Below are 15963 nucleotides of genomic sequence, written 5' to 3' on the forward strand. Positions count from 1 at the left end.
CAGCACTCAAAAGAAAATATAAAGCGTCTAAAACTAGACAATTTTTGCTAGAGGTTTTCTTTGAAAGGATAAATTTCATTCTGACCTAAACATGCACACGCAGGTCACAAAGATCGTCTGGTAAGGACTTTTCAAAACCTGACCAGGCATTCTTTCTCTCCGTGAATGAACAAGAATGCCACATTTTCCACATATTTAACGTCGGAGGTGAGATATGATTAAGACACTACACCAGTTTCTATGAGGCCACGGCCACTTTGACTTTCCTATAGATGATTGAATATTTATTTGCACACAGTTTAAACCCTGATACTTATTTGAAATAAACCCTTTTAATTCCTTTCATTCATACACAAGGCTCATCGATTTATATGAAACTGTACCCCATAGTTTATGATTTTAGATTTGATTGGGAAGCTTGGGTGTAACCTTTCATGCCCACTTAGCCATGACTGACATGCCTCCTGCACCTAAGAGAACTGCAACATAGGATTTGAGCTGAAGCTTTATATTGCTCTGCAACTTGGCTCCCATGAAATCTGTGGCTAAGAGATCAACCAAGGCCATGTATATAAGAAGCCCCGCTGAGGAAGCATTGAGTAGTCCCACTGTGATGAGAGAGCTTGGACTGTTTTCACTGTACACGTTTGATAGTCCGATCCCCAGAGCGATGCCGAATGGAGTTGTGGTGGAGAAGAAGAAGACCATGATGGATTTTTTCAACATCTTGTACTCCGCCTACAATCAAGATTTCTTATCAAATGAATGGTTCTTGAGTTCAGGAAGGGCCTGTTTTTTTTCTGGTTTTTGTCTCTCTTACCTGTAAGATGCACCCACCGAGACCCATTCCTTCAAACATTTGATGGAAGCAGAGTGCAGCAACCAGAGGCTTGATTGTACAGGTATTGTTTGTGGCTCCTAAAGACAGCCCAATCACCACCGAGTGAACGACAATTCCCAGCTCCAAAACCTGCCAAGGACTCAAAAAATATAGTCAGCCGAATGTTTGATAATTTTTCTTCTCGCAACAAGAAGAAAGTTTTTTTTATCAGAGAACACACCATAGCAACAACACGGTAACGCAGCAACTGGGAGTCTGGAGACCCATCCTTAACAGAGAGCCCATGGCCATGAATATGTGCGCCTCCAGTCATACTCCCCATCTCTCTGTCGCCGCCGTGAGTCTGACTTTCGGGGATCACACCGATACTATTCTTCCGGTTGTATATACTGGTTGCTAGCGAATCCACCATCAAAGTAACAATGGCAGACAACATGGCCACAAACCCACTGAAGGGGAACTTGTGCCACGGGTTCTCGGTCAAACAATCCGACCATAACATGTCAAAAGAGTCCGGTAGAACATGCATAAACCCAGTGGCAAGGATGATCCCAGCAGCAAAGGCCTTGACGATCACAAACAGGTCTCTGTCCGGCCGGAGCGCTGGAATAGATCGTGAAAAGAGTGGGAGGCAGACACCAATCAAGCTGGTAATCAAGATGGACACAATGGCGATGATCTTGAGACGTAATGCTGCGGACTTGTTATTGCACTCGTTGGTATCTGCCTGGCATTCAGCAGGAACATCACTCTGATTGCTTGATTGTGCAAAGCAAACCGGAGGGAAGGAGAGACTGAGAAGGAAGAGGAAGAAGAACACAACCGAGAGGTTAATAGACTGAGCAGCCATGTTGGTGAAGATTGTGATTAATGTCGATGGGTGAGGGATTATTTATAGAAGCTGCTTGCGTTACATCATAAGCCACAACTTTGGCTCTTCGCCTCATACAAAAAGGGTTAGGTAGTCATTTATCATGAGAAATTAATTGAAGGAAGTCTTAGGTCAGTAATGAGATAATCGTTAATTGTAAATTAATTGAACAATGCTTTCTTATATCTTCTGATTCCATATAGTTATCACGGTATGCCAGACAAGCTTAAGCTGTAACTTCTTCTCATGAAAATTTGTGCTTGGAAAGTCAACTGATTTTGGATTGTTCATGGAGAGTGTAGGGCACAAGGTGCCATGAGAAGGCTTAAAGCCTCGGCGTGTCTGATTGAGTATTATATATTAATGGGATGAAATCTCACAGTTTCTGCTTCGTCAAATCTTGTTCATAGGATGAGTTTGAGGTGGGTAAACAGCGAAAATGGAGATGGAATTTGCTGAAGCTCGGTTTTTGTTGGAATCTATCCATGGAATCTCATGAATGAACGCCTTGTTTGCCATCTCAGGTAAGACATCTTTGAAGAAAGTAAGTTGAGTTGAATCATGAAACAACGAAAGCATAGAAAACAAAACACCAGTTTTGATTGAACCTTTAAAGCATTGGCCAAGGTAGTTTTGTAAAAAGAGATACTGAAGAATTCTTCCTCCAATTAGTCCTCAGTCTTGCCGATTCCCCATTATTTTTCACAGCAACTCTCACTATTCAAGTAGGTTGACATTCCGAAGCTCCCCTCAACCTCTATCCTCTCTCTCTAAAACAAATCTCAAGCTTTGATTGGACTTGTTGTTTACAATAATCTTCCGCTTACGCCATTGGAGTGGGTGTTTAATCGTACTTACGGACTGCACGGCAGACGAAGTCTTCTGGGCGTATCATCAGTACATAGAGAAGTAAGATATTCGAGAATCTCAAACAACCCTGCGTGGAATAGACCATCAAGTTCTGTCATTATATTCCATTTCTCCCAAAATAAATTTGTCGGTGAAGAAGAAAGAATCCTTGAAGCTTTCATGACTACATCTAGCTTCATCTGGTGGGAAATGAGTAGTCGATAATTCTCTTCGGTTGCGCCGTCACTGTCAAATGCAGAGAATTGTCAAGCATGTAGAAGCATTGGAAAATCAGGTTACGGACTTCACGGAGTTCAACCCTATAACCCGGGCAAGGAATCGGGTCGAATTAAACTCGGCTAAACCCTATAACTCTCTCCTCTTTTCGCAGTGATACGGAGGAATCTCTGCCTCCCTCTCCATCAATAACAAAGAGGATAGGAGCCTCCTAGCATGTGGAGGATAGTGATACGGAGGAATCTCTGCCCCTCTCTCCATCAATAACAAAGAGGATAGAAGCCTCCTAGCATGTGGCATCTCTCCTCCTTTCTCTTGGAAGAACGAAAAAGAGGATCGAAAAAAATGATAGAAATAAACATAAAGATAAATATAATGATAAAGATAATGATAAGGATAGATATAGCTAGTGATTGAATTAGAGATAAACTCAAATGGTAGAGTTGTAATCATTTACTGTCTTTGTTGTAACTCTATAAATAGTATACACCTGATCAATAATAATCACTACAATATTATTCTACACTTTTATATTCTACATGGTATCAAAGGTCCCGATCGTTTAATCAAAACCAATTAGTCGTTGTTGAAAATCCTTAACGCCCTAGTTCACTGTCGCTGCCTTGGTATTTTTCTCTTCCCATTCTCCGTGCAATCTCGCCGAAGATATACTAAAAATAAATAAATCCCCGAGCTTCACAGCTGAGCCAATCACTTTGCCCGGCGCCGTGCCAAACCTATCTATCTATCTCACTCTTCTTCCTGTTATTGTCGCCTTTGTTATCTCTTATGGGTGTTCTAAATTTGTCCTTCAATAGCTCTCCCCGACGTATTTTTACTCGAGTGATGAGGTAGTACCAAATCAAGGTATTTTTTAAATATTTTGTGGAATAAACTATTATGAGGGGGAGAAGAGTAGGATGTAGAGAGGTTGTGCATGTGAACGATATGGCACTGTAATAGAAGCCTGTAAACCAGGCTTCCATCACCAGAACCGATGGATCTGTGAGTGCCAAAAATAGTCTTTTTCTGTTATTTAATTTATGTATAAATACACCTTGTAACCTTGTTTATAATCATGGTGAATAAAAAGTTTCTTATTAAAAACTCACATGGTATCAAATGTCGTCGATCCTCTGTGTATCCAATCACCATTTTTTCCAGTGAGAAGCCTCCCCGAGCAAGAATGACAAGATTTCCGCTGCTGCCAACTTCTGTGCATCGACTCCGACACCAGCACCGACAAAGTCAATGCCCCTCAGATTCCATCCCGACGTGACGGCCCACTTGTTTTCCACCACCATCCGCCGCAACAACCTCATCGCGGCGTCGCTTCCTCTCCCGAGCAAAATCTCTTTTCATTTTATTTTTCTCCCCTTTGAACCCAAGGGTTCATTCCTCCTTGAGCCAAACCAAATTGTCGATCGACCCAAGCAAGGAGCCCGGGTTAGCATCAACCCGTGGCTCAACCCTGTGCCCGTTTTGGTTCACTGTTATTTGAAAAAAAAAATCAAACCTCAATGACTGCTGACTCTATTTCTCTGTTCCTTCCCTTTCAAACTCTCATTCACATGTTTACTATTAAACTCTCCTCCACCACCTACCTCCTCTGGAGAAGCCAACTTTTTCCCCTTCTTGAAAGCCAAAAATCTCCTTGGTTGTGTGGACATAACCCTTGCACCACGACCTCAATTTACCGTCATAGAGTATAACACCCCTACTGTTGAATATATAAGATGGAGAACAATGGATGTTCACCTTCTAAGTCTACCCCTTTCCTCTCTCACCAAGGAGACAATGGCTGAGGCAATTGGCTTCTCCACTGCACGCAAAGTCTAGCTCGCGTTAGAAAATGTATTCAATCACCAGTTGAAGGCTCAAGAAATCCGTCTCAAAGACAACCTCCAACAACTGAAGTGCGGAAATCAATTTGTTATCGCATACACTAGTGTTTTCAAAGGTCTCTATGATCAGTTTAATGAAATCAGCAGACCAGTCGATAACACTGATAAACTCAACTGGTTTCTTCGTGGACTCAACGTCTATTTCTCCACCTTCTCAGTCACACAAATGACTCTGATGCCTCTCCCCCATTTCTCCGACCTCACTTCCAGAGTCGAGAGATTTGAACTTTTCCAGAAATCTCTAGAGATCTCTTTTTCTCCCACTGTTGCTTTCACTGCCACATCCTTTGGTTCGGACTGGTCGACCTGCTGAGGCTCTGGTTGAACCAACGGTTCTAGCCGCCATTATGTCAACTGAGGTCGAACTCATTCTAGTCTAGGGCACCCCCTCCTTGTTGCCAGATATGCCATCTTGATGGTCACTATGCTGATCGTTGCAACCAATGTTATGCCCGTAGTGAGTTCAGTGAGTCTCATGCCCATCTTGCTGAAGCTTTCACTGGATCGTGCACTCTCAATGGATTTGCACCCTCTGATTGGTTCTTGGACACCGGGGCTTCTACTCATATGTCGAATAACCCATCCATCTTGGATCAGTCCACTCAGTACACAGGTAATGACTTTGTTATTGTGGGGAATTATGTCTCCTTACTTATCTCACACACTAGTATTATCTCTCCTTCCCCCAATATTCGGTTGCTAGATGTTTTAGTTGTTCCTCACCTCACCAAAATTCTTCTCTCCAGCAGTAAATTAACATATGCTTTTCCTTAAACTATTACATTTACTAATAATTTTTCACTATTCAGAATCATCTCATTGGAATGGTGGTGGCAACCAGTAATAGAGATAGAGGTTTATATGTGCTGGAGCATGGCAACCCTGCCCTTCTTTCTGTGCTTAAAAATAATTTTTTACATGCTTCCTATGATTTATGGTGTGCTCGCCTTGGACATGTAAATCATTCTGTTATTTCTTCTTTACATAAACAAGAATATCTTTATCTTACCTCCTTATTGTCATCTCCATCATTATGTAGTTCATGTCAACTTACAAAAAATCATCGTATGCCTTATCCACATCATGAACATACGTCGTCTAATGTGTTAGATCTTATTTATTGTGACAAATGGGGCATTTCGCCTATCAAGTCCCATTTAGGATTTGCATATTATGTTATCTTCATCGATGATTTTTCCCGTTTCACATGGCTTTATCCTTTGAAATTCAAATATGATTTTTATAATATTCTTACCCAATTTCAAAGACTTATGGAAAATCAATATTCAACCCATATTAAAAAATTTCAAAGTGACGACATGGGCGAATTTACTAGCACTTGCTTCCAAACTCATCTTAGTACCTCTAACATCCATCATCAAATTTCTTGCCCATATACATCTGCCCAAAATGGGCGTGAACAACGCAAACATCGTCATGTCACTGAGTCTAATCTGACACCTTTTTCACTACCATCTCTCTCCTTGCTTCTGGGTTGAAGCCTTCAACACTGCAACCTATATCATCAACCGTTTGCCAACATCACTTCTTGAAGGTAAATTACCATTTGAACTTTTATATGGTTCCTTTCCAAATTATGAAAATTTTCATCATTTTGGTTGTTGTGTTTATCCTTGTTTACGTGATTATATGTCTAATAAATTTTCACCTCGTAGTTTTTCCTGCATCTTTTTGGGTTACAGTCCCTCTTATAAAGGGTTTCATTGCCTTGATCCCGTCACCTCTCGGATCTATATCGCCGGCCATGCTCAATTTGATGAACACAACTTTTCTTGCATAAAATCATCTCAGGCTCAACCTTTTTACTCTCTCTATTTTTCCAACTTTTTGGAACCCAGTCTTATCCAAATAGCAACCCCTCCTTCCTCCACACTATTTTCTCCGCACATTACTCAATCTAGATTTACCCCATGTTCTATTTGTATTGATCCAATCGATGAGTCTATGCATGCCACTGATTCTTTTACAGGTCCCTCCTCGTCGCACCAGGCTTCTAGTCCAAAACCACTGAGACACTAATCACTCCTCCTGCTCCTACTTCTACGCTACCATTGGGTTCTCACCCTTTGCTTACACGAGGTAAAACTGGAATTTTCAAACCACGCCATCCGGTCAACCTCAGTATCGTGGGATCCTCTGGACTTCTTTCTGCTCTCGTAGCCTCTACTGCGCCGAAAGGATTCAAAATTGTCGCTAAAAATCCTGTTTTGTTTGCTGTTATAGATGAAGAAGTTCAAGCTTTCCAAAATAATTGAACCTGAATTTTAGTCCCTTGACCTGCCAACACCAATATTGCGGGCTCCAAATGGGTGTTTCAAACCTAATATCTGCTTAATGGATCCATTGAGCGTCTCAAAGGACGTCTCGTTGCCTAGGGCTACACTCAAGTCCCTGGTCTTGAGTACACTGACACCTTTAGTCTTGTGGTAATAGCTACTACTATTTGAGTTGTGCTCTCTATTGTTCTGAACAACTAATGGCCTCTTCACCAACTTGACGTCAAGAATGCATTCGTCAACAGTACTCTCACTGAAAATGTTTATATGGAATAGCCTCATGGGTACTTGACCCTTGTTTTCCTCATCACATTTGTCAGTTGCAGAAAGCTCTCTATAGTTTCAAGCAAGCTCTTCGTACCTGGTTCTAACACTTTAGCTCCTTTATCACTCAACTTGGATTCTCCTGCAGTCATACTGATACTTCTTTGTTTGTCTTTCATATGCGCTTAGACACTATATATTTGCTCTTTTATGTTGATGACATCATTATTACTGGCAACTACTTAGCTTTTATAACCAAGTTCACTGTTGAATTTAATTCTGAGTTTGCCTCCAAAGATTTGGGTCCATTTAGTTACTTTTTTGGCCTTGAAGCTTTACCAACTACCAATGGTTTATTTATCAGTCAACTCAAATATACACTTGATATTTTTATTCAAGCTCTGTTACTTGATAGCAAACTGGTTCCTACGCCTATAGTCATTTCACAACATTTGTTTGTTGATGGTTCTTTATTTTCAAATCCCACTCTTTACAGGTCTCTCATTGGCGTCCTTCAATACTTGACCATCACTCGCCTTGACATAGCCCATGCGGTCAACTCTATTAGCCAATTCTTGCATGCTCCTACTGACGATAAATTTATTGTTGTTAAGAGTATTCTTTGCTATGTCAAAGGCATCATTCACTTTGGCCTTACTTTTCGCCTATCTGTTACTCCTGGTGCTCTAGTTGCTTACTCTAATGCTGACTGGATTAGTTGTCCTGATACTCGTCGCTCCACCTCTGGTTACTCTATTTATCTTGGAGACAATTTGATTTCTTTGAGTGCTAAAAAACAACCTACGACATCATGTTCCAACTGTGCCAACTGTGAATCTGAGTATCGTACTCTTGTGCACATTGTAACTGAACTTATTTGGCTTACGCATCTCGTTTGTGATCTATATCTTCTTATTCCACAACCACTCGTTCTCTTATGTGACAACAAAAGTGCAATCTTCCTCAACTCCAATCCAATTTCTCACAAACGCGCAAAACATGTGTAGTAAAATTATTATTTTCTTCGAGAATTTGTTATTGTTGACAAACTTCACATGCAGTATGTGCCATGTCACCTACAGGTTGTCGATATTTTCACCAAACGTATTCCACGCCTTCTCTTTGATTTTTTTGGGTCCAAACTTCACGTACCAATCTGACGCTCAGCTTGTGGGGGGGATCTCCGAGTGCCAAAAATAGTATTTTTTTGTTATTTAATTTATGTATAAATACACTTTGTAACCTTGTTTATAATCGGGGGGGGATGAGATTGTGCTTCTTCTGCCTACCCAAATCAGACTTTTATGCCCTCTTAAGCATGCATATTACTAAGCGAGCCCACAAACTCTGCAAGATTTCTAACCCTTTTGGGAAAACCACCCAAATCTTTGGACTAATCTGATCATCCAAATCTATGGTCGCTTTGATCTAACAATTCAAATTATTTATGTCAGACCAATAGATTTGTAACAGTTTTTGATCTGACCCTTCTGATATGTAACATTTAGATTTGTAACCACTTGATTCAACAGTTCAGATCTAGTAATTGTTCGATCTAACGTTTCAGATTTTTAACCATTTTCATTAAATGACTTTGATCTTGATCCATCTCAATGGTCTAATCAATCTAATCATTAAAAAAACCATCTTATTTTGGCCACACATGTGACATGTATGGCCCATCCGAACAAGTGTAAAAATGTGTGACCGGCCACAAATTTGAAAGACCACATGCACATGTGAGCATGAGTCTTGCACGCGCGCATGTATGAGTCTCACACAACTCAAGGTAGGTAGAGGGTGAAGAATCATTTAAACCCAAAATGTCCCCTTTGCTTTACCAATGGGGGTCTAAAGGAAAAAGAAGAATGAAGGGAAAGGAAAGAGAGGAAGGAGATGGACGCTCACGAGCCTTCCAATTTCTCAAAAAATAATTCAGACATTCCCCACCATTTTTTAGAAAATTAAAAATTGACACTTAATTAGATTAACATGGTTCGAGCTGTCAATACACTATAATATTTTATGATAGGTGTCTTTTGGACTTAAACAATCATCTAGTTGGAATTTCACCACCCACACCAATCTTAAGTAAACGAATCTTGAACTTGGACTTTATATAGGTTTTGAGAAAATCGATCAATTAAGTGTTAATTCTACATCTCTATACCTTGATATAATTGTCTCAATATCATTAAAGTAATACACTAACCTCATATCCAATGCAATTGAGCACCTACTTCTTAGAGAAGGGATGTGAACGATCACTTTAATTTTAATTTGGTGCTCTTATCAATCATTCATTCAACTTGTTTTTCCTACTGAAACTTCATCTTAGGATATCCAATCAGATAAGTTGGGTTGCCACTGATAGTAACTCAAGTAATAGGCTTTAATCCCATCCCATTGAAGCACACTATACTTGTCCTCTCGACAAGTCCTTACTCAAATGATTTACCAAGTTTTCCACTGATTTAATCTAACTTAAAGTTATAACTCAAGTCGATGTGAGCTTACAAAAAATTTTATATCGAAGCTCAATAAGCTTAGGTGACTTTGAAGTATGATTTTCTTTTAATTTTTGTTAAAGTGGCTTGATTATCACAATTAATTAAGATAGCTAGAATTGGTTTATCTATCATGGGAATTGCTAATAATAGACTCCTCAGCCATTCAACTTCTCCACCCGCCAACTCTAACGCTACCATTTCAGCCTCCATATAGATTTGGTAATCAAGATCACTACCTAAGAACTTGTTTTAGACCATATAAAGATATAACTAAGTTACACACTTTATTCTCTTGCTCAGAACTACAAAACCCAGTTATTTCATATAAATTTATTCTCCTAATTCACCATTGAGAAATGATGTTTTAACATCTATATGGTGTATTTCAAGGTTATATGCCTGTTAGGAAAGCAACCCCACGGATCTTATACAAAGATTGCTCGGTCGATACAAACAAATATTCCAACAGTAGTCATCTTAGTAACTAGTAAATAAACGATAAAAAATTTGATCTATTGTATTTGCTAAAACCTTCAACTAATCTAGCTTTGTATTTTTCCTTTTAAAAATCTAAAAACGGAATATCATGAATGAACGCCCTGATTGCCATCTCAGCTAAGACATCTTTGAAGAAACTATGTTGAGTTGAATCATGAAACAACGAAATCATGGAAAACACCAGTTTTGATTGAATCTTTTGAGCATTGGGGCTAAGGTGATTTTGTAAAAAGAGATACTGAGGGATTCTTCCTGCAATTAGTCCTCAGTCTTGCCGATTTCCCATTATTTTTAACAGCAACTCTCTCTATTCAAGTAGGTTGACATTCCGAAGCCCCCCTCAGCCTCTATGCTCTCTCTCTCTCAAACTAATCTCAAGCTTTGGCTGGACTTGATGTTTACAATAATCTTCCGCTTACGCCATTGGAGTGGGTGTTTAATCGTAGTAACAGACTGCACGGCAGATGAAGTCTTCTGGCGTACCATCAGTACAGAGAGAAGTAAGATATTCGTGAATCTCAAACACCCTGCATGGAACAGACCATCAAGTTCTGTCATTATGTTCCATTTCTCCCAAAATAAATTTGTCGGTGAAGAAGAAAGAATCCTTATGAGGTAATGGGCTGCTCTGACTTCACGTCTCTGTAGAAGCAGAGATCGGCTTGGGATATTCGTCGAACACCGTTGTTAAATAATATAAATATCAACCCCACAACGTTGTTATGTGTGGTTCTTTTCTCACTTTTGTTATGCGTGGCTCTTTTACTCACTTTAAAGAAGAATACTTTTTTCCTAAAAGCAAAGTAGGACAGAGATGAGCAGTCATGCACGCACCTCCCCAAAACCTTGATCGGTGTGTAATCTTCTTTATCTAATTAGTTATTTCCTGTTGCCTCTGTGAAATCATGCCTTAATGCCACCACCGTCCTCATGAGTGGAAATACAGAATTTCGTAGAAGCACATCAAGTGTTTGTTTTTGGGTCTCTGTAAGTTTCCGAGTATGTTCAAGTTAGTTTCTGTTTGTGATTGTAGTTTCTTTATGAAAAGATTCTTTTCTTTGTTTGTCCTGAATCATGGCAAACAGAAACCAGGACAAAATGATGTTGGCTGAGATGGGAAGTTGGAGCTGTAATTAGGAGTGTTGATTGTGTAATCCCTCTCTCTCTCTCCACTCTCTTCTCCGATGGAGAGGGATGTCATGGGCAGAGCACATGGATTTGTGACACAGAGCAATAAAATGGTTTCCTCTCCCATGCCCATAGGGTCTCCTGCCTCTTCAACAGAGCAATAAATAAATGTCTTGCTTCAGCCCTACTCCCTCCATACCCACCAAATCCCAGCCCCATGAAAAGCATAACTCATGGCAGAGCCATTGAATTTCCCACATAAAGAAAGTTGCTTGGAGAAGATTTGCAGTGATATCATTTCTCTGTAGACTGTTCTGTTCTGTTCTCTCTCTCTTTTGTTTTGATTTGGACATTGCAGATTCTTATATTGACGATCCAACACTCATAAAAAAGGCAAATGCTGTTGTTAGGAAGCAAAATGAGTTGTCATCTAGGAGTGGGTGTCGGCCAAAACCTTTGAAAAGAAAGAATAAATGGGAGAAAGGAAGGAAAGGAACAACTGCTGAGAATGAGTGTGAGGTGAGCAGAGAGAACAACAAAGAGATTTAAGATTGCATCACAGAATCCATGTACTTATAATGCTTTTCTTTTGCACAGGGCCTTACTCCCTTTCCCAATCAATCCCATGGAATATGGATATGATCCCACCAAAGTGGAACAAGCAATGTGACTCATCATCTTTCCATTTTGGCCAGATCCACCAAAACATTAAAAAAAAATTAAAAAGTTTCAGGCAGGCGGGTATGGGTCTAGATGCTACAAACCTTTTTCTACCCATTTTTCTTCCAAGGGTGAACTGATCTGTGACTCTCTGGAAGTTGGAAAAGTCGAGTCTTTGATTCTCTTTCACACCTTCTTTCCCATGCTTCAATGAAAAGAGTCTGGAATCCTAAAGCAAAGAAAAGAAAATCAAAAGAGTGTGGACTCCCCTTTTGGTTCATTAAACTGATCAGGAAAAAAAAAAAAAAGTTTCACATGAATTCCCATTTGGTGTGATCTGTTGATCACTTTTGGGCAGTTACAATTATATCAGAGACAATCCTCCTTTTTCAACCAAACCCAAACACTGGCCGAGACCTCTCCCTCAACCATCATTACCATCTTCCTCACTGATGGACCCCACCAAATGTATGGTACAGATTGATACATGGGGCCATTCGTTAATTTAATTTAAAATTGATATTCTAATTTTAAATTATTCCAATTTAAATAATGACATAAATAAATTTATATCCTATATGTATTAAATATATCTAATTAAGTAAACTAGGGAGCTAATAAATAGTTAATAATTAGAAATATTTAATATTTTGGATACGCTAAAGTACGCATGGGGGAATGACACTCTGAACGCCCGCGTGTCCTTTTCCTCCCCGAAGAAAACAACAAAAGGCGTGGACTTTTTCTTTATTACTTTTTCCCGCTTTTTCCTCTCGGCTCTCTGCTGACAAGTACTTCCACGTCATCCCCTTTGTATGGTAAAATCGTAAATACCGTCTCTCTCTATATATATTAAAGAGAGATTAAGCTGAAAAAATAGGGAATTAACTGATTAAGAGAAAAAAATTAACGTTTTAAGTGTATTTAATTCAAGACATATTGACACGGACACTGGCGTTCTTATCCGATTTACAAACGGGGCAGGTGAGAATGGCCGAGCCGCAGTCGGTGCAGAGGCAGAGGTGCCGACAGGGCAGCAGCAGCACGCACGACTCGGCCTTGTGGCAGTTTCTGCACTTCAGGCTGGGTGGTTCGGCCGAGTCGGCCTCTGTGCTGTCGCAGCAGGACTCGGCGACGTCGGCTGGGGCTTCTCCGGCCGAGGGGGCGCGGACCTGCGCGAGGACCTGCTCCAGGTTGGTGCGGAGAGCGATGGCGGTGGCTTCGTTTGTTCGGGCCAAGTCGCGCCATATCTGATTCTCTAGACTCAGGCTCTTGACTCGCTCTTCCAGAACCCAGTTTATTTTTCCGATTTTATCGATCTCGTCTTCTTTGGTCTTGAGTCGCTTCAGGATGTTTGGCTGGACGGCGTCGAAAAGGCGGCGGAAGTGTCGTCGTTGTTTCTCCGAAAGCTCGCATCTAACCTGTTCGGCCTGTAATACAAATGGGGATTTGAGTTTTAGCTACGGTGAATGATTATGGAGATCGTGCGGGAAAAAACAGTTTCACGGTAACTGAAGGATTTGCATGCAGAACCGGGAAGATTATTAAAAGAATTTGAATGCAATCTCCTATTGTATTAGTTGAATAATCCATGCCAAGTTGTTACGAATTAAATTAACGTTTCAGCTACCCAGTTAAGTAAAAACATGCAGACAGATAACTAATTCGAGATCAAATCTCTATTCGGATTCAGGCGCAGCGAAACTACCGAAAAAACGGAAACGGGGGAAGTGGAATAAGGAGAAGAAGTTTACATGATAAGCAATGAACTGATCGATCTCCTGCTGATGCTGTTGGATTTGGGACGACAAATCCTCCCCAAGAAACGAGAATTCCCTGGTCCTCTTCCGCGTCGGCGGCTCCACCGTCGTCACCACCGGCACCGAATCTGTCACGACGGAATCGCACGAGGGGTAGGCGCAGTTATAGAAGGGCGGCACTTGGATGCCGAAACCCATCTGGGTACTGTACAAACTGGCGTTATTCTCGAAATCATTTAAGATTTCCCTGGAAGAGTAACCCAACCTCCGTGAGAAAAACAGAGGAGGAGAAGGAGAATTTCAAGACAAGAGTGACAGATGTGAAGAGATCACGACATACCGATTCTTTACGAGTTGTAACGGGAAGAGGTTGAGATGGTGAGCTTCAACGGCCATCATAAACGAGCGTGGGTTGCTCTGTTTGCTTTCAGGTCTGGTGTGTGGTGGAAGAGTCGAGAGAGAAGAAGAAAGAGAGCGGGAGAATCAGATGAAGCAATAGAAGTGAAGAGAAGGTGGGAAGGGGTTTATTTATGGTTTGGTGTGCAGAGAAAAAACAAATGCCCGTCTGTCTTTTGTGGAAGGAAGTCTCTTACAACCAAGCTCTCTTCTCATAGAAAAGAAGGACTCGGTTCAAACCCACCGAGTCACTCCAAATGGGACGGTTGGTCAAGGCATTAACATCTCAATAGTAAACTCAGTGAGTTGAGTTTCGTGTGGGCATTTTATCTTAAATTTATTCTGAGAGAAACCGAGAGAAAGTTCGTGCGAGCGATTTTTGCCAGACAAAATCCAAACTGACAGGCGCCGTAATGCGCCACGTGGCGAATGCTCTTGGACCTTCGCCTATGCCCGCCACGTCCACGTCCCACTACAGTCCGACTCCTCGTTCGATCATGACACTCTCCGTCTCCATGTCGCACGTGGATTCAGTGAACTAAGTCCAGACAGCCCAGAGAGATCGATAGATAGATGCCGCCACTGGGCTCCACGAGGTGGGCCCGTCAGCCGCTGTTTCTCCTATCCCCCCGCTTTGGACGGTTGCCCCAAATTCTTGAACCGATTCAGGGGTGGTGGGCCCCGCCTTCGATTCCCTTCTTTACTAGTTACTGCCGCTAATCACGGACCGCTAATTTTAATTAATTTAAAAAGTAAAAACTAATCGTGTCGTACAGAACATGAAGCGGTGGGCCCCACTCCGTGTTAGATACGCTTCACGCCCACTTTTGATTTTTGATTTGGGAGGGGTTGAAGGGGCCCACGAGAAGACCGGCCCATAAAGCGGACTAGGAGAAAAACACAGGGAGGAACAGGACAGGAGTGTTGCTCTTTTCAGAAACTCCCTTCTTGATCAGATCTCCCCATCAAATCCACACCCACGAGAAAGATGAGAGCTTTTTTCTTCGTCTAAAAAGAGAAAAAGAAAGGGCCCAATAATGGGCCAGCAATAAAGGGAAAGAAGCAATCAACCCCCTTTGGTTTTTTTTTCCTATTCACGCCCCTGAGTGGTCAGAATCTCAATCACTTTCGCATGAATATATTTTAAAAAATCTAAAAAAGGATTTTAGAAGTTTGATCTGCTCTCTTGTAATGTGAGGAAAAAACAAAACAAACATGGGCATATGCAAAGGGTAGTGGTAGGCAGGCACAGAAAGGCAGCAGAAACTTTTTATAAGGTCTGGTGGGGAGAAGTGAGTTGTTCCAATCTGAAGCTTTTGAAGGTATCTTGTATTGGAAACATACCTTACTTGGCCTTTGGAACCCCTTCAACCTTACCTTTGAATCCATTCAACGTAGCGGGCATCACTTTTTCTTTTTCTTCTTCTTTCTGTTGTTTCCTTGAGCTTTCCTGGGAAGACTCTTGTGACGAGACAGCCCACTCTTAGTGCTACATGTCTCGGTTGTTGATAAGTCTGGGACATGAGATCTTCCACACGACGACTTCTTCCTCTGTTGAGTTGTCTTCTAGAACCGTAAAAACAGATATCAGAGACGGATATGATTCGAGAGATCAGAAAAAGATTAACTGTAATCTTTGTATACAGATACGAAAGTAAATGTATGAAATCGTGAGATGAAAATAAGACTTTACAGAAAAAAACTACATGGTCTCAGAGCCTGTGCAGCGACTCTGGCCGAGCCTCCGA

At 41.1% G+C, this 15963-nt stretch overlaps 3 protein-coding genes across 3 annotated transcripts; 1 reads left to right on the top strand and 2 right to left on the bottom strand.

Annotated features, from left to right (window-relative positions):
- Nucleotides 1–432: 432 nt before the first annotated feature.
- On the bottom strand, nt 433–1691 carry LOC137951272 (fe(2+) transport protein 1-like). The gene is made up of 3 exons (XM_068797860.1): nt 1062–1691; nt 821–970; nt 433–738 (listed from the first exon to the last, which is right to left on the bottom strand). The coding sequence occupies exons 1-3, from the start codon at nt 1689–1691 to the stop codon at nt 433–435; spliced, it is 1086 nt and encodes a 361-aa protein (XP_068653961.1).
- Nucleotides 1692–7442: 5751 nt separating this feature from the next.
- On the top strand, nt 7443–8270 carry LOC137951273 (uncharacterized mitochondrial protein AtMg00810-like). The gene has a single exon (XM_068797861.1). The coding sequence runs from the start codon at nt 7443–7445 to the stop codon at nt 8268–8270; it is 828 nt and encodes a 275-aa protein (XP_068653962.1).
- A 4684-nt stretch (nt 8271–12954) lies between these two features.
- LOC137952250 (probable BOI-related E3 ubiquitin-protein ligase 3) lies at nt 12955–14328 on the bottom strand. Its single transcript, XM_068799359.1, has 3 exons — nt 14160–14328; nt 13814–14066; nt 12955–13489 (listed from the first exon to the last, which is right to left on the bottom strand). The coding sequence occupies exons 1-3, from the start codon at nt 14216–14218 to the stop codon at nt 12989–12991; spliced, it is 813 nt and encodes a 270-aa protein (XP_068655460.1). The 5' UTR covers nt 14219–14328; the 3' UTR covers nt 12955–12988.
- Nucleotides 14329–15963: the final 1635 nt, after the last annotated feature.

This window comes from Aristolochia californica, unplaced genomic scaffold (genome assembly GCF_029961685.1).
Source record: "Aristolochia californica isolate CCGP_79_NKW_82.1479 unplaced genomic scaffold, dmAriCali1.0.hap1 SCAF_15, whole genome shotgun sequence".
Lineage (NCBI taxonomy): Eukaryota > Viridiplantae > Streptophyta > Magnoliopsida > Piperales > Aristolochiaceae > Aristolochia > Aristolochia californica.

Excerpts from the sequence above, each read along its gene's own strand:
- LOC137952250 (XM_068799359.1), bottom strand. The coding sequence starts at position 14,218 with ATGATGGCCGTTGAAGCTCACCATCTCAACCTCTTCCCGTTACAACTC. Across the intron at positions 14,067-14,159 it reads TTACAACTCGTAAAGAATCG|GGAAATCTTAAATGATTTCG; the intron begins GTATGTCGTGAT and ends TTACTCTTCCAG. Across the intron at positions 13,490-13,813 it reads ATCAGTTCATTGCTTATCAT|GCCGAACAGGTTAGATGCGA; the intron begins GTAAACTTCTTC and ends TTTGTATTACAG.
- LOC137951272 (XM_068797860.1), bottom strand. The coding sequence starts at position 1,691 with ATGGCTGCTCAGTCTATTAACCTCTCGGTTGTGTTCTTCTTCCTCTTC. Across the intron at positions 971-1,061 it reads GTTACCGTGTTGTTGCTATG|GTTTTGGAGCTGGGAATTGT; the intron begins GTGTGTTCTCTG and ends AGTCCTTGGCAG. Across the intron at positions 739-820 it reads TCGGTGGGTGCATCTTACAG|GCGGAGTACAAGATGTTGAA; the intron begins GTAAGAGAGACA and ends TCTTGATTGTAG.
- LOC137951273 (XM_068797861.1), top strand. The coding sequence starts at position 7,443 with ATGCGCTTAGACACTATATATTTGCTCTTTTATGTTGATGACATCATT.